Source organism: Elephas maximus, chromosome 12, assembly GCF_024166365.1.
Source record: "Elephas maximus indicus isolate mEleMax1 chromosome 12, mEleMax1 primary haplotype, whole genome shotgun sequence".
In the NCBI taxonomy this organism is placed as follows: Eukaryota; Metazoa; Chordata; class Mammalia; order Proboscidea; family Elephantidae; genus Elephas; species Elephas maximus.
This window is the reverse complement of record NC_064830.1, coordinates 102,432,849-102,454,936: the sequence shown is the minus strand read 5'-3', so window position 1 is coordinate 102,454,936 and position 22,088 is coordinate 102,432,849. Positions and strand designations below refer to the sequence as shown.

Genomic DNA, 22,088 nt, shown 5'->3' with positions numbered 1-22,088 from the left:
TTAAACACCTTTGCAGTTGATAATTGGTGGCCTGGATAAGATAGACTTGAATGACTGGAAGTCAAACACGCGCCTGAAGCACTGTGTGGCTGACAGCAACATCGTCAGGTGGTTCTGGCAGGCTGTGGAGGCCTTCGACGAGGAGAGGAGGGCCCGGCTCCTGCAGTTCGTGACGGGCTCCACGCGCGTGCCTCTCCAGGGCTTCAAGGCACTGCAAGGTGACTGAGGTGGAGGCGGGGCCATTGGCATCGGGGCAGCAGGAAGAACTGGAGTGTCGTGGCATTGTTGTTCTGAACCATCCTCTAGAAATGTCCTTTCATAACGTACAGGGGGCTCATCTGGCAGATGCCTCCAGTGAGCAGGGGGGTTCCTCCCTAGCACAAGATCATGGACCCACTCCAGGGCATGTGGGCCCCCACCCCCTGGCAGCTTTCCAAGATGCCGTCTGTGACAGGTATGGCCCGGCCCCCATTTCCTCTGGGGCCAGGGCAGCTCACCCCGGAGCACAGCAGGCCCTGAGGGACGATGTCCTGCTCACTCTGTACCTGTGTTTTGTAACCGCTGTCGTTGGGAGGACCACACTTACTGCGCCGCAGTCTTCTCCCTGGGGAGTGCGCTGAAGCCAGTGATGGTTCATGGGAACGGTGGCCCATTATTGCGCTCAGAGGGGATGTTGTTGGGAGCTGGCAAGGTGTGGCTGTATCACCGTGTCATTGGTTGAGCTTAAATGCTGATAGACATAACCGATACTCTACAAGTACAGGGCAGTCCCTCTCACTTTCAGGAGCCTCTTGGACTGAAGGGGGTAATGCCACTTCACCTGGCTCTGCCCGTGAGGCCATTGGTGTCCTTTTGTCCCACAGTACCCTCTGCCCACAGGAGTGCCATGCATGTCTAATCTAGGGGATCCATTTGGGGCACCCCTTGTATATGGGAGCCTCTGCCTGCCTGACAAGCTTGATGATTACGGCCACACTAGTGTATGGTAGCTAACAGAGCATTCTCTCATTCAGCTGCCCAACAGTGGCCTGGTAGCAGGGCTTACTGTCCCCATTTTACAGATGGAAAAGCCCAGACTCGCAGAGATCCCAGGGTTTGTCTTCCCACCCCCAAGCACGGCTCTGATGTGAGCGCTAACCCAGGGCAGGATTCGGGAATTTTGTGACTCCAAATCTTGCCTTTCTCATTATACTACTATTTCCAACAGCAGCCCTCACACTTCTGTTTTTAAAAAGTCACTCTGATTGGAAGGTTCTTCCCAGTATTCTCCATAACTGGATGGACTTGAGCTACATGTCCCTGAAGTGTGTAGGAGGCTGGTCAGCCTAGACCAGGGCGGGCGTGTTGGGGTGGAGCTTGACCAGTAAGGGAAGAGTCCTGAATGCCAAGGACCCCCACTGCAGATGAGTGCCCAGGAGGGTGGTACAGGCCTCGGCCCCTCGCAGGTGCCCAGGGAGGGGCTGCACTCACCCCGTGCCCGTGGAGACTCATCCCTCCACAGGAGGATGGTGAGTGCTTGGTGCTGTCAGTCTCTGCCACCCTCCCCCCTGTGCCACGCAAAGCCTCGGGGAGAATATCACCACAGAAAGCTGAGCGCAGGGCTGGGTTTGGGGTCTGAGCAAGGAGGGCCCATGGAGCCTGATGTCCCCCTGCAGAACTGGGTGACAAGGCTCGACTCCAGAGGGTGGGCACCAGTAGCAACAAGGCTTGGGGAGAGAAGTCTGTTTGTGGAATGCACCCTGTTCATTTCTGAACCTCCTGGTAGCAGCATTCTGACTGCAGTCCTGAGGTGCCGGGGAGAGAGGCCTGCCCTAAGACTGAGTACCGCTGCCACAAGGGAACTAGCTCCAGCAGTCCTCCCTGGGCCTCAGTTTCCTCATCTATACAAGCGGGGTACCTGATGGGGTCCCCAGCTCACCCAGGTCTGGAGAAGAGGGAGGTAAAGCTGGTTTTCCTGCACTCTGAAGAGCGTGAGGAGAATTCTGGAGAAACTGATGCCCTCGAGCCTCTCGGAGATGGGAGGGTGCTGTCAGCCACGCTGGCTGGGCCTGTGCCAGGGGAACATGTCTGACTTCTGCCACTTGCTGGCTCTGACAGCCGGAAGGAGTGGGTGAAGGATATGAAAGCTTAGTGAATTTAGCTTTACGCATGAATCGCCCCAGGAGGTTGGTTTCCTGTCAAGAGCACTCACTGTAGACTTGCCTTATTTCCAGCCCCGCTCTGAGTGAGAGGAGTGCACCTCCATTCCTTGGGTCTGGGTCCTGCCTGGGCGTCTGCGTCTTCCTTTTCCTCTGCCTAGAGAGGGTCTGGGACTCTGGATCTTGCCTTCTCCTAACACTGCTTCCCCTCAGTCACCAGTGGGCCCGCTCGCTAAATGTTCCTGTGTAAAAAGTCAGTCACGGCGATGTTAGGATTGTACCCTTCAAGCACCCCTGACATGGGCTCCTGGTCAGGGTTCTCAGTGGAGTTCCCAGCAGTCTTTGCTCTGCCCCCCCTCAACCCCCCATCATTTTCTGAACGTCCTGGTTCTGGTCACTCGGTGCCCACTGCAGGCAAATCCTAAGACTGGGCAGAGGCCCACGCCGTCCTGAGAGCTCCACGACTGTCATGCAGGTCAGCCTGCCCAGGCGTTGAGTTCTGGCTTAAGGGAGCTGCGTGGCTGGGGAGGGCCATGGCCGGCGCTGAAGTGCAGTAACTAGAATGTTGTCTTGTAAGGTTCTACAGGCGCGGCAGGGCCCCGACTCTTTACCATCCATCTGATAGACGCCAACACGGACAACCTCCCAAAGGCCCACACCTGGTAAGACTCCTGCTGCGGGGTCGGGGCTGTGCATCTCCAGTGGGTGGCTGTCTCACAGTGGCTCTCATATATCTGTAGTACTCTATTTCATTTACACGCGGAGTCACAGAGGACAACATGCGTGTCAGCCTGGATGAGTGCTTAGTGTGTCCCATGCCTGGGGCTATTCACAGTCCCCTTCACAAGTCTGTCCTGAGATGCATAATTAAGGCAGGTGTTTCAGCCACAGCTGCTGGCCACTGCCATCAGGGTTCCAGGAGCATCTTGGCTGTGTCTCGGGGTGTGCATGTCAGAGAAAGAGTGGGGAAGCTGTGAAGTTGTTACCCGGGTTTGCTGGTCTTCCCCTCACCCAACATCCCTGGGGCTCCCTTCTCAGAACGTTGCCTAGGATGGAGGCAACCTTGCCTACTGAAGAAGGTTTTCCCCACAAATTTTAAAGATTAGTATCTGCAGTGGCTGTGTCCTTCGTGGTTTAAAAACCAGATCACTTCCCTACGCAGTCCTGAGCCGCGTGTGGTGAGGAGCAGCCACCTCGGATTCAGGGAGCCAGGTGTACACGTGGGGATGCAGCGGGAAGGTTCCCAAGTTGACGCGGGCCAGACGCCCTCCGGTTACTGCATTTTCCACATCTGTGGGCTAGGGTAGCGATAGCAGCTCCCAGACGGCCCCCTACCCTTTCCCCACCCCGACGCACACAGTGCTTTCTGTCCACGGAGCCTTTGTCTTTGCACAGCTCCATGCTTGGAGTATAATGGACACGGAACGCAGCCCCTGATGCTAAAGCTGCAGGAAAGACTGTCCACTGTTCCCCGACCTTCTCGCCAAACACCACCCTGAATGCGCAGCCCACCCCGCCCCCCCAGGCATACCGTAGACCACCCTAGGTCCTCTGGGCCACAGCTTGTACTCTGTGTCAGAGCTAACGGGCTCTTAAAGGGTGCCGTTCTCTTTGCTCCCCCAGCACACGCGCTTATGCACACAGATGCATACACGAGTACCACTTGTGGCCTCGGGGTTGCTGTGCCTGCCCTAGGTACATACATACACACACCCTACTTGTGGCCCCAGGGTGGCTGTGCCTGTCCTGGATCCACATATGTGCGCACACACACACTGCTTGTGCTCCTGGGGCGGCTGTGCCTGTCTTAGGTACACACACAAACACGTACCACTTGTGGCCCCAGGGCGGCTGTACCTGCCTTGGGTCCTCTCAGCAGTGACACTCTCGCTCTTCTGTTTGGTCCCAGCTTTAACCGGATTGACATTCCACCTTACGAGTCGTATGAGAAGCTGTACGAGAAGCTCCTGACGGCTGTGGAGGAGACCTGTGGGTTCGCTGTGGAGTGAAGAGCAGCCAGGAAGCCGACGTGCGCTCTTGGACCGCCAGCCCACAAGCACACCGCTTTCTGGGTACCTCCTGCAGTGCCAGGGCCAGGCGACCTGATGACCCAAGGAAAAGGAGTTGTCCCCCTCCTTTTGCTGGGGGAGGGGCAGGGGGACTTGGCTGGTGGTTCCCACCCTACACCCCTCCTTTCTGACAGTACTCCCACCCTCCATCACCCATCCAATAAAAGGCAGCCAGGGTCAGCGTTTGGCTTCGGTCACACAGGAAATTCTGCCCTGGTGGTAGCACGCACCAGGACAGGCTCCGGGCCCCGTGGGAGTCTCCACCTGCAGTGACAGACCTGTGCCTGGCTATCGGGCACGCGACTGGGACCTGGACCAGCCCTTCTGTCCCCACAGCCTGGAGGCCCTCAGCAAGGTCAGCAGCTACAGATCTCACCTGAGCTGGAACTCCACATTTGACATCCTAGCAGCCTGCTGTGGGGAGCAGAGTCACTTCTAAGTGAAAATGAACCATCCAGCAGATGCCTGCTGGGACTCTGCCACGGTGAGAGCGCTAGTCAAGTGTGTCTCCCTTTGGAAAGATAAAGGTATAAGGCAGCTTCCACTGGAGCCGTGGCTATTTCTTTTCAGGGTGTCCTGGCTGAAAAATTTGTTTTGCACAGAGAAAAATTACCTTTCCTTTTAAGAGTCCCTTTTGCCACATGACCCAGCGTGAGGTATTCTTCCAGTGAAAACACAATACGATGGAGCTTGTCAAAGAGTAGACCAAACTAGCCTTAGACTCAGCCAGCCGTCCCAAAGCCATGTGTCGACACTGCAGTTACACCTTGGAGGGCATCGACTCTGTGACTGAAATTTGAAACCACTGAGGGGACACTGCCGCAAGCTAACTCACAAAGTTCTGTTCTAGCTGCTGGCTTGGTGGGAACTGAGCCTCAGGAGAGGGAGGGAGCGCGGGCATCCTTCATGACCTAAACCGGCCTGAGGTGACTGTTGGACAGAAGTTGGGCAGGGGGTGACCCTGCACTGTCATGTTTGCCCTTCCCCCAGTGTTGGATGGTGACACTGTGGCTGTTGGTACACCTGCCCAGGTGTCTCCAGAGGCGGAGGAAGGCCAGAGCAAGCGTAGCGCTTGAGTTCCTAACACCATTTGCAACCTGCACAAAAGTCAAGCAGCATCTGGACGAGGTGGCGCGATTCAAGACAGCTAAGCGTCAGCGAAAGCAGCAACACACCTTCCATGTGATTTGGGGTTGGTTTTGGTTTGGGAGGGGACTCAAGTGCAGGGCGGCTCATTAGGACAACACTCAGCTTGCTGGGAGAGCTTCTGAGTTGAGCACTGGGATCCAGCACAGGTCTGTGATGGACAACTGTTTTATGTGTTCTTTTTGTTGCTAACACCTTTATGCCACGGTGGGTTAGGAAGGGTACCTGCTCTTCTATGTCCTGCTGCGGCTCCTTTGCTCGCCCGGGAAGCAGTCTGTGGTTGACGGGGGTGGACTTGGACTTCCTTGGAAGTAGCCCCTCACCCTTAACCGGCGACGTGGCAGCCATGGCTCACAGGGCTCAGGTGGGCCGCACTTCTGGCCCGAGGTTCAGGACAGAAGGGATGACATGTGGGACTTGCTGCAGGAGCAAATTCCAGTCTGTTCAGCAAGTGCAGGCCAACCTGGGGGCTCAGAGCCCTGCCCTACAGTGCAGGCTGTCTTGTGCCCACGCTGCTCTGTTGCACTCAAGACTGGCTTCCAATGGTGATGTCCAGTCTGCCCTTGGTACCGGCCTCTTGGAGAAAGGAAAAGGACAGACCCCAACATAAGTCTGCCCTCGCAAATGAACCCAGACTGCATGGAGGCACAGATGCCCCGGAGGACATGGCTCTGAGGTTGGCATCATTTTGAAGGAAACCAGGGTCTAATGGTTTAACAGGCTTATAAGTAGTAATGTTTCCTCTGACACTATTAAAACTACCTTCTTGCTGTCAGGCAGGAGTGGGGGTGAGATCCTTAGAAAGGCATCTGCTGCCCCATAGAAGGGGACACTGCTCTATGGGTACCAGAGTCCAGACAGTTGTGTTCTCCCAGCCAGCTCGAGACACTGTGCGTCCCATCCCAGGAAGGCTGTCTGCGCCCCCTGCCTGCCATTGTGTGGGGTTTGTGGCCCCACCCCAGGTCGTCGTCAGCTGTGAGTGTTGCAGGGAGCCCAGAACCTGAGAGTAGAATTCTCTAGAGCACCTGTCTTCCAAACAGGCTGTGGCCAGTGGCACTGCACCTCGAGAACCTTAAATTTTGGTTCTCATGGAACCACCCAAAGAATAAAGTGTGGCAGCAAAGGGTCAGAGCTCCTTCGGGTCCACGCCTCACACATGACCCCAGATGACCACCCCCCCGTCTTTGCCCAGGGGCTCCAGGGCCCGACCTCAGGCTGCCTCACCAGCGGCTCAGCCAACACTCAGGGATGTAGTAAACCACCGTCCGCAGTGCCCCACGCAGGGACAGACCCAGCTGCCAGGGAGGCTGGGTTGAGTGGCAGCAAAGTGCTGGCTTTCAGACAGAGAAGCTGCTCCCAGGTCCCGGTTAGACCCCGAGCTTGCGCAGCCATGGTCTGCATTCCGGTCAGGTGGTCACAACCTGTGGTGTCAGGAAGGGCCTCTGCAGAAAACCCCCACAGCCAGTGCCAGGTGAGAGCCACGGGGCAGCCCACCCAGTTTATTTTTGTTTCTCAACCACTTTATAATGTGTTTTTAATTTATTTTGTAATGTCTTGTTTTTAAGTATTGCTGCTATCCTTATTATTCCCACCATTTTTATTGCTGATTTATTTTGTGAAAATTGTACACTAATATTCTGTTTTATGTCAAAATCAAAAGTATTTAAAGAAATGCTAGTTCTATTTAATGTTGTTATGGAACCAGCTGGAAACACAAAACAAACACTGCAGCAGGCGGACCGAGGTCTGGTTCATTTTGTTACATATGCAATAAATTCACAACTTTAGAGCTGTGCGTCTGTTGTTTGGGTGTAGAAATGAAACTCCAGCTTCCTTGTAACCCCACAGGCCAGGAAGCCAGTGGCCAGACTCGGGGAAGGGCCAGCTGGGGAGAAGGCGGAAGACGCGCGTGCCAGGACGGTGTCCATCAAGCACCACCTCGTGGGGTTAAGTTTAGTCTGTTGACTTCACTCTCACACACAGGTCGTGCCGGTTTATTATCTCCCACCGGCTCGCTGACTAGCCTTTTCTACTGCCCAGAGTCAGGACACGCCCGGGTTTGGACCCCATGTTCTCACTGGTAGCAGGGGTGCTATACAAGCCAGTGAGCCACTGGGACCCCTGCGTCCAGTGCCCGCCCTGCCCCCATCTTGGGGGCATTTTCTCTGAGATTCCCAGTGAGGACCTGGTGGGACTGCTGGCGGAAAGCTCACGAATGGGTGGCCCCCAAGGCTGGGCCTCCTAGTTTCTCCCTCTCAAGCTTGTCCACTGGCACTTAGCCCTTTACCCTCTAAGTGCTCCTACCTGTCCCTGGGCCCGGCGGTGACTTCTGCTCCCCGTACCAGCCTCTGTGTGTCTCCTGTTCTGCCCTGTGACCTCTGATGGACCTGAAAAGAGATGTTGGATTTTAATTTTTCACTTTTTTTCTTTTTGCGAGGAGGGGCAACTTCCAAGCTCTTTACATGCCAGACTATAAACCAGAGGTCTTTTCTCTGCCTACTGTCTAGGCTTTTTTAAAAAACTTGCTCCATTGGAACTTTCTGGTTTGTTCCTTTATCCCCCTTGCCACAACCTAACATCGGGCTTCCCTAGGAAGCCACATAACAGGTCCCTCTGTCATCTTTGTTTTTCCTCACGATCACATAATCATATGCAGATACACATGTATACACACGTACACATACATGTACATGCATCACGTCCGCATGGAGAGGCAGGACATGATTGTACGCAATTATACACATGTATACGCATGGACACGTGTACACACATCAAGTCTACGTGCTGCAGAGGCAGGATGGTGTCGAGGGCGGAGCTAGCAGGGAGGACCTGGATTGAATCCTGACTGACCCTCACTATTGAATCCTGACCTCGACACATCACCCGGCTTGTGCCTCTGTTTCCTCACTTACAGATGGAGGCTCCCCCATGCGTCTGTCAGTTAGTCATACTGTGGGGGCTTGCGTGTTGCTGTGAGGCTGGAAGCTATGCCACTGGTATTCAAATACCAGTAGGGTCACCCATGGCGGACAGGTTTCAGCTGAGCTTCCAGACTAAGACAGACTAGGAAGAAGGAGCCAAAGTATGACCTTGAGTTTATCCCACCAGAATTTAGAGACCATCTCAAGAACAGATTTGATGCATTGAACACTAATGACAGAAGACCAGATGAGTTGTGAAAAGACATCAAGGACATCATACATGAAGAAAGCAAGAGGTCATTGAAAAGATAGGAGAGAAAGAAAAGACCTAAACAGATGTCAGAAGAGACTCTGAAACTTGCTCATGACCGTCAAGTAGCTAAAGAAAAGGAAAAATGATGAAGTAAAAGAGCTGAACAGATTGCCGAGGGCAGCTCCTGAAGACAAAGTGTTACGATGACATCTGCAAAGACCTGGAGATGGAAAACCAAACTGAAAGAACGTGCTAAGCATTTCTCAAGCTGAAAGAACTGAAGAAAAAATTCAAGCCTCAAGTTACAATACTGAAGGATTCTATGGGGAAAATATTAAACGACGCAGGAAGCACCAAAAGAAGATGGAAGGAATACACGGTCACTGTACCAAAAAGAATTGGTAGACGTTCAACCATTTCAGGAGGTACCATATGATCAGGAACTGACGGTAGGGAACTGACGGTAGCGAAAGAAGTGCAAACTGCGCCGAAGGCATTGGTGAAAAACAAGGCTCCAGGAATTGACGAAATACCAATTGAGATGTTTCAACAAACGGATACAGTACTGGAAGTGTTTACTCACCTATTCCAGGAAATTTGGAAGACAGCTACCTGGCCAACTGACTGGAAGAGATCCACATTTATGCCTATTCCCAAGAAATGTGATCCAGCCGAATGCGGAAATTATCAAACAATATCATTAATGTCACACGCAAGTAAAATTTTGCTGAAGATCATTCAAAAGCGGTTGCAGCAGTATATGGACAGTGAACTGCCAGAAATTCAGGCCAGATTCAGAAGAGGATGTGGAACCAGGGATCTCATTGCTGATGTCGGAGGGATCCTGGCTGAAAGCAGAGAATTCCAGAAGGATGTTTACCTGTGTTTTATTGACTATGCAAAGGCATTGCAGGGGCATTCGACTGTGTGGATCGTAACAGCTTATGGATAACACTGCAGAGAATGGGAATTCTGGAACACTTACATGTGCTAACGAGGAACCTGTACATGGATCAAAAGGCAGTCGTTCACACAGAATAAGGGGAGGGGTACTGCGTGGTTTAAAGTCAGGAAGGGTGTACGTCAGCGTTCTATCCTTTCACCATATCTATTCGGTCTGTATGTATTCAAAAATCCTCACAACTGGACCAATAAACAACATCATGATAAATGCAGAAAAGATTGAAGTTGTCAAAGGTTTCATTTTACTTGGATCCTCAATCAACACTCATGGAAGAAGCAGTCAAGAAATCAGAAGAAGCATCGCATTGGGTAAACTGGCTGCAAGAGATCTTTAAAGTGTTAAAAAGCAAAGATGTCACCTTGAGGACTAAAGTGTGCCCGACCCAAGTCATGGTGTTTTCAATTGCCTCACATGCGTGCGAAAGCTGGACAGTAAATAAGGAAGGAATAAGAAAGGGTCATCAAAAAAGAGGAAGACCCTCAATGAGATGGATTGACACAGCGGCTGCAATTATGGGCTCAAGCATAACAATTGTGAGGTCGGCGCAGGACCAGGCAAGTGTTCCGTTCTGTTGTGCGTAGGGTCACTATGAGTCGGAACCAACTTGACGGCACCTAACAACAACAAATATGGGCTACAGCACCTCCTCCCAGGGCCATGCTATTGGAATGTGCTGTGTGAAGCACTGGGAGCCCAGGCAGAGGTTCTGTCAGTTGTGCCTCACAGTTTTATTGTCAGGCACGGGTCACGCTACCTCCCACACAACCGCCTCCACGCCATTCTGCGTCTTGCCCTGCCCCTCAGCGTGCTGCGAAGACAGCACAGGCTGAGGCTGCTCACCACCCATCCACCCGCCGTGGTTGCGCCTCCTCGGGAGCGGGTGCCCTGGGAAACACAGGGGACTTGGCAAGGGCTCCCTGCAGGGCGGGCAGGCAGGCACGCACGCATCAGACCCACAGCCTTTGGTGCAAAGAACACCAGACAGGGCCCTGATCTTGACCTCCTGGGAGGCCAGAAGGCTGCATCCCAGCAACGGGGCAGGGCAGGGAAGAGCTAGGAGCCCTCCTGAGTTTGAGTCCCCTCTGCCACTCAGAGCTGTGTGACTGGGGCAGTTACCCGACTCCTGAGTCTCAGTTTCCTTATCTGTAAAATTAGGCTTAACTATGAAGATGGGCTGATCCACACAACTGTGCGGCGGTTCTCAGAAACGGTGTTGACAAAGGGCTGACCCAGATGCCATCCTGTGCTTCCCTTGGGGCCTGGCTCGGAGGCCACCTGGACCTCGGCCTGGGTCTGGGAGGTGGTTCAGCAAGTGAATACAAATGTGGAAACTCGGCAAAGGGCCCCTGAGTCCTCCAGCCTCACCCAAAGCCGTCTGCCCACCTCTCCCTCCGGCTCCCCCCACCCTTCCTAGCCCCTGCAGTCCAGTTGATTCTGACTCATGATGACCCCACGTGTTACCGAGTAGAACTGCTCCATAGGGTTTTCTTGGCCGTAATCGCCAGGCCCTTCTCCCACAAAGCCCCTGGGTGGTATCAGTCTGTCAACCTTCAGGTTAGTAGCCCAGGGCAAACCATTTGTGCTCCAACCCCGCCCCCGCCACAGGGGTGGGAAAACCTAGCCCCCAATGTCTCCCACAGCTGCTCATGCCTACACATCCTGCAAGTGGGCAGTGCTGGGTAGCTTGGGGAAGGCTTTGCACCCCATATTGTCCTTCAGCCTGCCCCCCAGTTCTTTGATATGAAGATATGTCCCAATTTTCCATGCAGAGCGTACATGCTCACCTGCCGCCGTGTGCCCTGTCAGCCACCACTCCAGCCCTTTTCTGGCTGTCTCTGCCCCAGCTCCACAGCCTTCCCAGCATGGCCAAACATCCCTGAAGCTCCACTCCCTGGGCACCGGCCGAGGGCTCCCCAGAGGGGCCTAATTGCCCAGGGTACCCTGAGTGGGGGGTGGCCTGTCCGGGGACGGGTCAGACAGGCCGTCCACAGCCTGCCACTTCTCCCCGACAGTCCCCTCTAATGACCCCTTCCCCCCACCCCCCGGTCGGTCGTGTCCCCTCACTGCTCAGCAGCAGGGACCATGTGGAAGCGCAGGGCCATGTGGAGGCTCTACTGTAGCTGCTCGCCTTTCCCTGGGTGCAGAGAACATAAAAAGAAGAGAATCCCGCTGTCACCCACCCCGTGACGTGACCGCAGCGAGAGTTTACCTCAAGGCTGGACTTATTCTAGCTTTGAGGGTGTATTTACTAAAGTTTTACTTTATATTGTAAAAATTTATGCTTTCACTTTTAGAAATTATAACTCAATAAAAAAATTAATTGAAAATGAAATGTCTAATAACAGCACTTACCTTAAAAGTGTTTGGAGAGCTGGGAGCACAGGGTGTGGGGGCCCGGTGAGCAAGCCGTTTTTGGGACCTTCCTCAACTCCTGGCTGACGGCCTCCCCAAGGGCCCAGCTCCCGCCCACTGTGTCTGGCTCCGAGTCTCCTGGCCACAGTCCTGCTCTCTGTGCTCCCAGACGAGTGCAGACAGAGTGCTGGGCAGACTAGAAGGGGTCCCAGCTGCAGCACAGGGCCCAGGACGTGGAGCCTGGCCCCTTCTGACCAGGCAGACTCCGGGATCCAAGGCCCCCTGACGTGATGATGGGAATGAGGCCCCGCAGACAAAACGTCCCCAAACTATACTCTAGTTTGCTTCTCCTAAACCTATGGTTTTCCCCGTTCCACTTACAGCTAGCTCTGTCCTTCTGGCTCAGGCCTAGTGCCTGGAACCAGACTGGACTCCTCTGTCACACATCACCTGTCCTCTCTCCCTCCCATAGGGACAACAGAGCAGCTGCTCACCGGGTCCATCCCTACCCGGGAGTCCTGACCGATCTCTGTCTCTTGGCTGGGCTCCGACTCCTGCACCTCCACCCTGCTCACCTTCCCACCCACACAGGGACCCTGTGACAGCCCAGGTCACACTGTGTCGCCTGCTGCCCAGAGCCTCTCGGAGTAGCACCCAGAGGCCTTATCACAGCTTACAAGGCCCATTCTGACCTCAAGGTCATCCCCTCGCTCTCACAGCTTCAACCCAGGGGCTGCCTGGGCCTCTGCCAAAGCAGTGGCCGTCCTGCCTGGGGCCTCTGTACTTCGTTCCTCTTCCCCAGTCAGCCGTACCCAGAGATGGTACCCCCACCCCACCGCTCTCTCCCTCTCTCACTCCTCCCCAACCAACAACTGAAGTGCCATCAATTAAAGCAGCAGCAACTCAGACAAGGAAGAAGGAACTCAACTAAGAAGGTGGCCGCGTCTTCTGTACCACTGCTCCCTCAACTGAGAGGTCACCTACTCAGGCACTGCCCTTGACCGCCTGTCCCTGTGCCTCTGTGGGGACAAGTCATGGCCCGCCGACCACTGGATTAAATGCTCAAACAAGCACACAGTCTGTGAAGAAAGCCAAACCCTTCACAAGCTTGCAGTTACCCAAAAAGCTGCTCTCATTTCCATCTACCTGAATACACAAACACACATGAATGGGATCCTCCCTACCCCAAATATAGGGGCCCCAGCCACCTGAGCCTGGGGTGGCATCTGCCTTGCACCTTCTCAGCCCGCCTGTGCCCACGGGACTCCTCAGGTCTAACTACCTGATGCAGAGCCATGACACAGGACTCAGGACAGTCCACTTCTGACCACTCCTGGTAAGACTGAACCTCCAAGGTGTGATTGGGAAACAGCTCAGAAACACATTGCTCTTAGCAAACGCCCTCACCGTCTCGGCCAACAGCATGCTCCTTAGAACATTCGCCAGCTCACAGGGTCTCGCTGTGCACACGGTGGAGAACTGGGGGGCAACCCCCCACTTGGCCTGCACTGGCCCAACTCCACCTTGGAGCTGCAGTCTGCAACCCCCACCATTGCCTGCCTCCTGCCACTGAGGAATCCGAGACATTCCTCGCAAAGACTGACCTCCATATCACTGCAAAATAGCTGACGAGTCACCCCAGACAATGCAGGGAGAGCAGCAGGGACACAGGTCTCCATCCAGCCCCGGGGCGCACACAGCAGAGGGCTTGGGGTCAGGCAGGACATGGCTCCACCCAACTGTTCCACAATTAGTTCTGTGCCCTCAGACAGGCCCCTCACCCTCTCTGCATTGGAAGCCCCTACCTGTAAGAGAGCTCTGCCCCGGGCTGACCGACCCTCCACCTTACGGGGACCAGAGACCAGGCCAAGGGCCTCGAGTGGTCACCGTCAGCAGTGAGCCTATGCCCAGGCCGCAGGGCAACATGACCACAGTCCCAGCCTTGGCTGCTTTGAGACACCTGGACTTGCCCCTCAGGCTTGACTTCGCAGTGAGGTTTGAGAGAATTTGGCTACCAGTGTCACCCATACCATGCCAGCCTGGGGCAGTGGGAACAGAGGAGGGCAAGGGTGACAGGCAGGGCTGAGGACCCCTTTGGGAGGCCCCATGAGCTGTGTGAAGGGCCGTCCTCCTCTTGGCAAACTCAGCATTTCCCACTGGGTGAGTCCTTCAAGTTCAAAGTGAAGCAGCAGCCTCCACGCCTCTGCTCCTGCTTCCCTGGTTCTATTCCTGCCACCCTCCGCTGGGTGAACGTCCTCCGCTCCGTGAGGCCAGGCCTCCTGCTTTGTCACGTGGCCGCCCTGATGAAGACAGATGGACAAGGACACCGCAAGCCTGTGGAGCACGAACACAGCCCGAGGAGCAGCTGGCCCTCGCAGGCCCCATCTTCCCTGCTCCCACACCCCTCGTGCGCACAGTGCACACAGGCCACGTGATGCTGCGCAACATTTACATGCAAGTCCTGGGCACCCGCCCACCTCGGTCCATCACAACCAGGACTCCCATCACCACATGACCACCCTCAGGTGCGTGGTCTACAGCCAGATTCTCAGCCAGGCCCTCAGCTGTGTCCAGGCAACATGGGTGATCGGATGACACCGCCCACACCTGAGGTCACACTCAGGACAGCCTGCCACCAACCCTGCACCTCCGCCCCCATCACTTCTTTCACCTCCCAGAAACCAGCATTTAACACGCATGCAGGATGATGAATCCTTTTATAAAATATTTATTCTAAAAAATCACACTGTACAAATTTCAATAGAACATTCTCAATGTGCAGATTTATAAAATGTGAATATAACAGAAAGACTGGAGTTATCAGAAGAACTTCTGTTCCTTTGCTTCTTTTTAAATTAGGAAGGAAAAGTGATCTTCTCCAGGTACAATGATGGGACGCGTCATCTCAGAGACATCCAGAGAGCCAGCCAAGAAAAGCCCTGTGGTTCACCTGCCAGTTCCCGCGGCACGTCCTCTGGTCCAGAAGTGGAACATGGGAGGGAGGTGCTGCGGGCTGAGGCCCTGCTGGTCCACTTGGCTCCTGTCACTGGCCACACAGTTAGAGCAAGGCCAGCACGGTGCTTTGCCACCTCCTGTTTCTCCAGCCCAGTGGATGTCCGGTACAGAGTGCCAAGCTCTGCCAGGCGTGATTCTGAGAGTTAAAAACGGGCTGCCTGGGACAGCGGTTAAAGGTCCAACTGTACATTCACACAAAGAGGGGACAATAAAAAAGAATTCACAAAGAAAACCATGCCGGGGAAGCCTGGCTTCTTAAAAGGTTACTTTAAAAGCTCACAGCGAAATTCCGACCTGCCACTTCTAGTCGCTGAGCTGTCTCTAAGCTAAACGGCTCCTCTTCCACACACAACTACGGGGACATAACTGCAACTGGGCAAAAGTGCAGGACTTCGTGAGTAACACCAACAACAAGGCCAGGCCCAGGACGTACCCTCCACATCCTGGGGTGGGCAGCACGCAGTGTCACAGCCACGGGTGCCAGGCAGGGTCCATGCGGCACAGGTTGTCCAGGCTGTTGGCTGCAGCCACCAGGGTGTTCACCTTGCTCTCCCCACCCTCGAACTGTGCCAGGTTGTGCAGGCGCGTCACGATGGCAGTGACTGCCTTCTGAACCAGGGAGACCAGCTGCTGGCTGTCCATGTTCTCTGGCTGCCCGGCGGCTGAGAGCGGGGAGGACGTGTCCTCCTGGGTCTTCTTGTGCCAAGCGATGATCTCGTCCCGCAGCACCGTCTTCAGGATGCCATCCACCTGTGTGAGGGGACAGTGACAGGACAGTGGGTCAGAGAATGGCCGGAGGGGCTGTGGTGGAGCAGACTGTGGGAGGCCACCAGCACTGCTGGGGCCCAGGCTGCAACTCAGTACCAGATGCTAGAGCACAAGGCACGACACTGCGTTAAAACAGAAGTGCAGAGGGAAACCAGGAGAGCAGCCAGACAGGATCTTAAGATGGCGTTTCAGCATGTCGCCATGGAATGTTCCAGAAAGGAGACGCTGCTGACAACACTGCCTGATGCTGGGTGGTGGGAGATGGCAGGGCCCGTGCCCGGGGGAGGGGTGCCCCAGAGGGCAGTGGAACCTTCCAGAAGGGGGTGAGGGACGGTGACGTGTGTGAGGTCCCTGCTTCTCTGGTGGAAGAGCTAGCAAGGTCCTCACTGAGAACAAGGGAGGGGTAAGGAGCTGCGCAGAAGCAGCTGTTTCCTGGCGAGCCAGAGAACAGAGTGGCTGGAGACCTGTGGTCTGGAAGCAAACGGCACACAGGGCCCTGGGGTTTCTGACGCTGCACACTACAGACACCAAAATGACGTTCTTCACTTCCCTGACCTCACGGCCCCTCTACGGCAGGATGGCCAGGCCCCGACAGGCACCCATGTGAAGTGAACCGTCAGGACGTGTGCTTGTTACAGGCAGGATCCAGGGAATGTGGGTGTAATGACTGTCCTGCAGTCTAAGCGGAAGAGGGACGTGGGGAGGGGCCAGACTGGAGGTATTGAGTGGGAGGAGGGAAGGTGGCGGTAGGAGAGGAGGGGGCCTGGGACCGCCATGATGGGGGCACCGCAGCTAGCAGAATGGCAGGGTCCTGAGAGGGAGAGACAGAGGAGAGGCGGGCCCAGGCTGGGCTCTCCCCAAAGGCTGGGGGCAGAGTGTGACCATAGATCCAATTGTGCCATCAGCTCACAAGTACGGAGGACTCTGTTCCAGGCACCCACGACGGTCTGAAAAGAGTCAGCTAACAGGCTGATGTGTGGGTTCTGCCTTCCTTATCTGGTGTCAGTACGATGTGTTTTTAGAAGAGATGTCCCGCACAGAACGGTGCACGTTTCAGCTTCACTTACAGCATTCACTGACTTGGGACTGTTGGGAGATCTGGGCCCAGCCTTTGGAGACGGTCCAGTCTCCTGTCTAACCATCAGTCTGTGTGAGGACGAGCGTGGGCTATCACCCAGGTCCTAAGAGGCTTTGAGATATGCAGAGCCTCCTTCACTCTCTTTAAAGTTTCCAAATCAGATGCTATCTAAGGATGGCCCTGTGCCGTGCAGCATTTCTACCTCAACGAAAACTTCCTGTTTCAAACCTTAAGGCAAAAGTCGGTGTGACGGCTAAGGTTATGCGTCAGCTTGGTTAGGCCATAATTCTCAGTGGTCTAGCAGATATGATGTAATCATTCTCTATTTCATGGTCCGACATGAGCAGCCAATCGGTAAGAGCCAATCAGATCAGCCTGTCAGATTGATCAAGCCAATAAACAAAGGAAAGGGGGTTTCCCTTGGGAATGTGGCTTGCATCCCATATATGGATGTTCTGGCAAAGCTCGCCCTCTCTGGATCCTGCATCTGACTCCCCATCCTCTGATCTCTGGCTCTTGGGATGTGAGCAAGCACGCCTACTGGCCGGCTAATTTTGGGTTTGTCTGCCTCTGCAACCAAGAGTCAGGAAAAGCCTCCAGCCTGACACCGGTTTGGGACTTGCCAGCCTCCACAACTGTGTGTGCCACTTCCATGACATAAATCTCTCTCTGTATGTTTATATATAGGTACATGCTACACTGGTTTGTGCTCTGAAAACCCAGCCTGAGACGGTGAGCAGCAATGAACAGCACGCACCGCACTGGACATTGGAACGTGGTCCAGCTCCTGACTCAAGAAGAAAGTTAAATAAAGGCTACTGATTTTTACTCACGTTCATCGTGAAAGTTAGTCACTATGTCCCATGACAGCCTTCACCGCTGATGGCCATGCGTCCCAACATCAGGGCCCTGTTTGCTACGGAGCATTACAGCGCAACGCGCATGCATGACGTGCGGTCCTTGTCCACAGTTAAGAGTTCATTAGATAACGTTCAAACTATTCTGAGCTCACGTTTTTGGAAGTGGGTGGTTTCTGAAGGCTTCTCTAGACACAACTGTCTGGTGGCGGGGGGCAGGGGGAGGGAACTATTCTCATAAGTTAAAAAAAAAACAAACCAAAATGGTGCCCACTCCCCACCTATGAGGTAAAGAAATAGGCTTGTGTCAGGTGACCTGAACTCCCAGCTGTGTTGTGACCTCTGACATGTCACTACGTGCCTCGCTGCCATCCCCATCTGCATGACGGTGTGAGACTCTGTTAGGGACCCCGACGTGGCGCTGGGCACAGGGAAGGCGCTAAGTGTGGTAGTTGTCGCATACTGCAAGGCAGCGACTAGACACCCTCGTGCTCTGCAGAGGAGCCGTGGCCATGGCGGGTGCTCATACAGCCATGGCAAGAGAGGTGGCACCCTACAGAGATTCTGCTGTAAGACGGAGTCAACATAACTGTCACATGATGGTGACTGCAGCGAAAATTACTCCTCAACATCAACACATGTGGACAGGACCTGTTTTAAACCCTCCTCCCCAAAGAACTGACAACTCAGCCTTCTCTCCCGTGCTGGCAGCTGGTAAGGCGCATGGGCCCACCTTGAAGTTGGGCTGGGCGAAGCACCGGGCGACGGCAATCATGGAGGCAGTCAGTGGGCCAGAGACGCCGATGGTGGTCAGGAACTCGGAGATGTTGGGGGTGAGGCGAAAAGGGACAGGGCGGTTGGCGTCCAAGTCTCCCGTCGCATCGTTTATATCAAAGCGAAAGTAAGCAACATTCAGCTTGCCGGTGTCCTAATTCCAGAGGGAGGCATTTTAGGGACAGAACAGCAGACTGAGACAACAACAGACAGGGTCTGGCTGTTTGGACCAAGCTACCTGAGCAATCTGTAACATCTCGGGGTTGAGTCGATTTAGGTGCAAGACGAATTCGGCAAAGCCGATCAGGGCGAGCTGGATGGTGAACATCTTCCGGAAGGTCCAGTAGTCCGTGGCATTGGGGAAGGTGTGCAGCGCCCACTCCTTAAGCATGCCGCGTGGCACCATGTTGCCCTGAACCTCCTTGAGGATGTCGCGGAGGACCTGCAACCAACATGTGGACGCTAGGGAAGCTGACCTGACTTCAAAAAAACATCGGCCAATTCAGAGCGCCTTTTCCCTCTCTAAACTATAAAATTTACCTTAAAAAAAATAAATAAACTTGAGAAACCCTCTTCTACATTCAGAGAGCAGAATATATCACTCCATGACACTTCCATCTAATTCACTAATGGGTAATTTTTTTCCTTCTTCAAAAGAAAAACTCCCAAATTGTGATCTCATACTGATGTAGTACCAGCAGAGTGAGTTTCATCAACAAGGGGGTGTGTGTACAGTTTAACTCTGTGAGAACAGGCGTGTGTGCAATATTACGTGACAGACGGGCGTGCGTGCAATGTTGCTTACGTGACAGACGGGCACGTCTGCAGAGTTACTACTTGACAGGTGTGTGTGCAGCATAACTACATGACAGACGGGCACTATGTGACAGGCGTATGCGTGTTACTACGTGACAAACGTGTGTGTGGTGTTACTTGACAGGTGTGTGTGCAGCGTAACTACATGACAGGTGTGCAGTATTACTACACGACAGGCGCATGTGCAGTGTCACCACGTGACAGACAGGCGTGTGTGGTGTTACTACATGACAGGTGCCTGTGCGGCGTTACTATGTGACAGACAAGCATGTGTGTGGCATTATCACGTGACAGACGGGCATGTGCCCAGTGCTACTGGACCGCCCACAGGGATGCACACAAATAAGCAAGTCCCCTCCAGGTTTCCATGTCTTGAGTGTTTGTAACACACCAATAGAGCCATTTAAACAAAAGCTGGAGGTGCGTGATGTCATATCCATCTTACTGAGAATTTAAGTAAATGTCTGAAAACCACTTCCACACTTGCTTACTACAGCCCACACCAGGACAGTTATCTAAAAGAACACAGAATAGCTGCCAGGTCACAATGTTCAATCATCTTGTGGTCCATGAACACAGGATGCTGTCCCATTTACTTGGATCTTCTTTTGGATATTTTAGCTCAATCACTATCAAAACTCCAGCTACCTTTTTTTTTTTTTTTTTTTGCATAAACTGCCAAGCTGATCTTAGAATTCGTATGGAAATGCAAAGGACCCAGGATAGAAAAAACAGACTTGAAAAAGAACAACCCTAGAGGACTCACTTTCCAGTTTCGTAACTCACTACAAAGCCACAGTCATCCAGACGGTGTGGCCCTGGCATGAAGACAGACACATAGATCAATTACACAGAAGACAGAGTCAAGAAATAAGTCCTCCATTCCTGGGCTAGTGACTTTTGCCAAGGGTACCAATACAACTCAGTGGGAGACAACAGTCTTTTCAACAAATGGTTCTGGAACAGCTGGCTCTCCACAAAAGAGTGAAGTAAGACTCCCCCCTCACACCACGCACAAAAATAAAATGGATCGAAGACCTAGACCTAGGACCCTCTTAGAACAAGACACAACGGCAAATCTTTGCAACATTGGATTAGGCAATGGTTTTAGATACCACACCAAAAGCACAAGCCACCAATGGAAAAAACAGATAAACTGGACTTGATCAAAATTAAAAACTCTGTACTTTAAAGGACACCACCAAGAAAGTGAAACGTCACCCCACAGGGTGGTGGATGGTAGTCACAAATCACGCATCTAATGAACAACCTGTAGCTAAAACATGCGAAAAGCACTTACAAATCAACAATGAAAAAACAAAATAAAGGGCAGAGGATTTGAACAGACGTTTCTCGAAAACAGATATGCAAATGTCCTATAAGCACATGAAAAAATGCTCCGCGCCCTTACTCATGAGGGAAATTCAAATCAAACCCCTAATGAATGCCTACGTCACACCTACTAGGTGGCTGTGATCAAACAATCAATCGCAAGAACTGATGAAGATGTGAAGAAATCAGGACCCTCACACGTGGCCGGTCCACTCTGGAAAGGTTTGGCAGTTCCTCAAAATGCTGAGCGTGACAGTTGCCATGTGACCCATCAATTCCACTCCTAGGTAAATACCCAAAAGAAAAAACACATGGCCAAACAAAAATCCGTACCCAAATGTTCATCAGCAGTATTACTCACAATAGCCACAAGGTGAAAATAATCCAAACGTCCACACACTGACGAACAGATAATTAAAATGTGGCACATTCACACCATGGAGTATTATTCAGCAATAAAAAGGAACAAACCACTGATACGAGGATGAACCTCGAAAGACCAGGGTAAGTGGAAGAGGCCAGTCACAAAGAACCATGTATTGCATAACTCTGTTTATAGAAATTACCCAGACCAGGCAAACCCACAAAGATTTGTGGGCTGCTCATGGGATGTGTCTGTTAAGGGGTGTGAGGTTTCTTTTTGGGGTGATAAAAATGTTCTAAAATTAGACAGTGGTGACGGCTGCATAACTCTGAATGTACTAAAACTCAGTGAACTGTACACTTTGAAACAGTAAGTTTTATGGTGAGTTATAGCTCACTAGAAGTGTTATAACAAACAAGGATGAAGGAGCAAAGTCTGATAAAATAAACTAGGTAAGGAGAAATAAGCAGGGGGCAGCAGCCAGGACAGTTCTGTACTATTGCAGCAACTCCAGCTTGACCAGCACCAACAGCCATCTGACAACTAATCACTCACAAATCCCACAGTCATTTTAAACCAGAAGGGTCCCCTCGAGAATGCCCACTGTCTATTTTACACACGCTTGTAATCACGGCGCCAGGTCAAGACACCAGCAGCGAGTGAAGTCCTCAGTGGAGCCTCCGGGCACCAACTGTCCCTGAGCGGGGTACCTGATGGCTGGCTTGGGTTCCCCGGGCCTGCACCGTGGCCAGCCTGTCGTAGTAGCGGGAAATGGGGTTGTCATGTTCAATGCCCTTCTTAGCGCAGCGCTGCTTGTAGATCTCCACCAGGGAGAGTGAGGAGGGGTTGTCTTCCACGAGACGCATCTGCGGGGACACGGCCACGACTCGGGGAACTGGGGAGGGTGGGAGAGAAACAGGGGTGGTTGAGAGACAATCCACATCACCTTCAGGGAATTTCCTGGGAGCTGAGGACGCCCCAGTCCCACGTGTGCACCCTGTGGGCAGAGGAAGCACACACCGGGTGAACCCGGGAGAACATCTGTGACCACACACCACACTACTGACTCAGGCTGACATGAAGTTCAACCTACAGTGAAGGCTCCTGGGCCGTGTTTAGAAGAAATCTTAAAAATAAAAAATAAAGAGACTCCATCAAATGCTCACTCTCTAGAGGCCTTGCTTGATGGGGCACAACAGGCCTCTAACAATGAATTTGTCTTCCAGCTTCTAGAATGGTTA

General features: G+C 53.2%; 2 protein-coding genes across 6 annotated transcripts in view; one reads left to right on the top strand and one right to left on the bottom strand.

Moving 5' to 3' along the window:
- SMURF1 (SMAD specific E3 ubiquitin protein ligase 1) overlaps positions 1-7,155 on the top strand; it is a 125,601-nt gene extending 118,446 nt beyond the window's left edge. Inside the window, exons 16-18 of one of the 2 annotated variants that reach the window (XM_049905155.1) lie at positions 17-218; positions 2,725-2,800; positions 4,048-7,155. In XM_049905155.1, coding sequence (XP_049761112.1) covers positions 17-218; positions 2,725-2,800; positions 4,048-4,147 — 378 coding nt within the window. In that variant the 3' untranslated portion in view covers positions 4,148-7,155. Of the gene's footprint in view, positions 1-16; positions 219-2,715; positions 2,801-4,047 lie in introns of both variants that reach the window. The other variant, XM_049905154.1, reaches the window with a different exon arrangement.
- A 7,406-nt stretch (positions 7,156-14,561) lies between these two features.
- Positions 14,562-22,088, bottom strand: part of TRRAP (transformation/transcription domain associated protein) — a 126,917-nt gene continuing 119,390 nt past the window's right edge. For all 4 annotated transcript variants that reach the window (XM_049902657.1, XM_049902659.1, XM_049902656.1 and 1 more), the window contains 4 exons: positions 21,558-21,742; positions 18,574-18,777; positions 18,295-18,489; positions 14,562-15,608 (listed from right to left, as the gene is read on the bottom strand). In XM_049902657.1, coding sequence (XP_049758614.1) covers positions 15,324-15,608; positions 18,295-18,489; positions 18,574-18,777; positions 21,558-21,742 — 869 coding nt within the window. In that variant the 3' untranslated portion in view covers positions 14,562-15,323. The remainder of the gene's footprint in view (positions 15,609-18,294; positions 18,490-18,573; positions 18,778-21,557; positions 21,743-22,088) is intronic.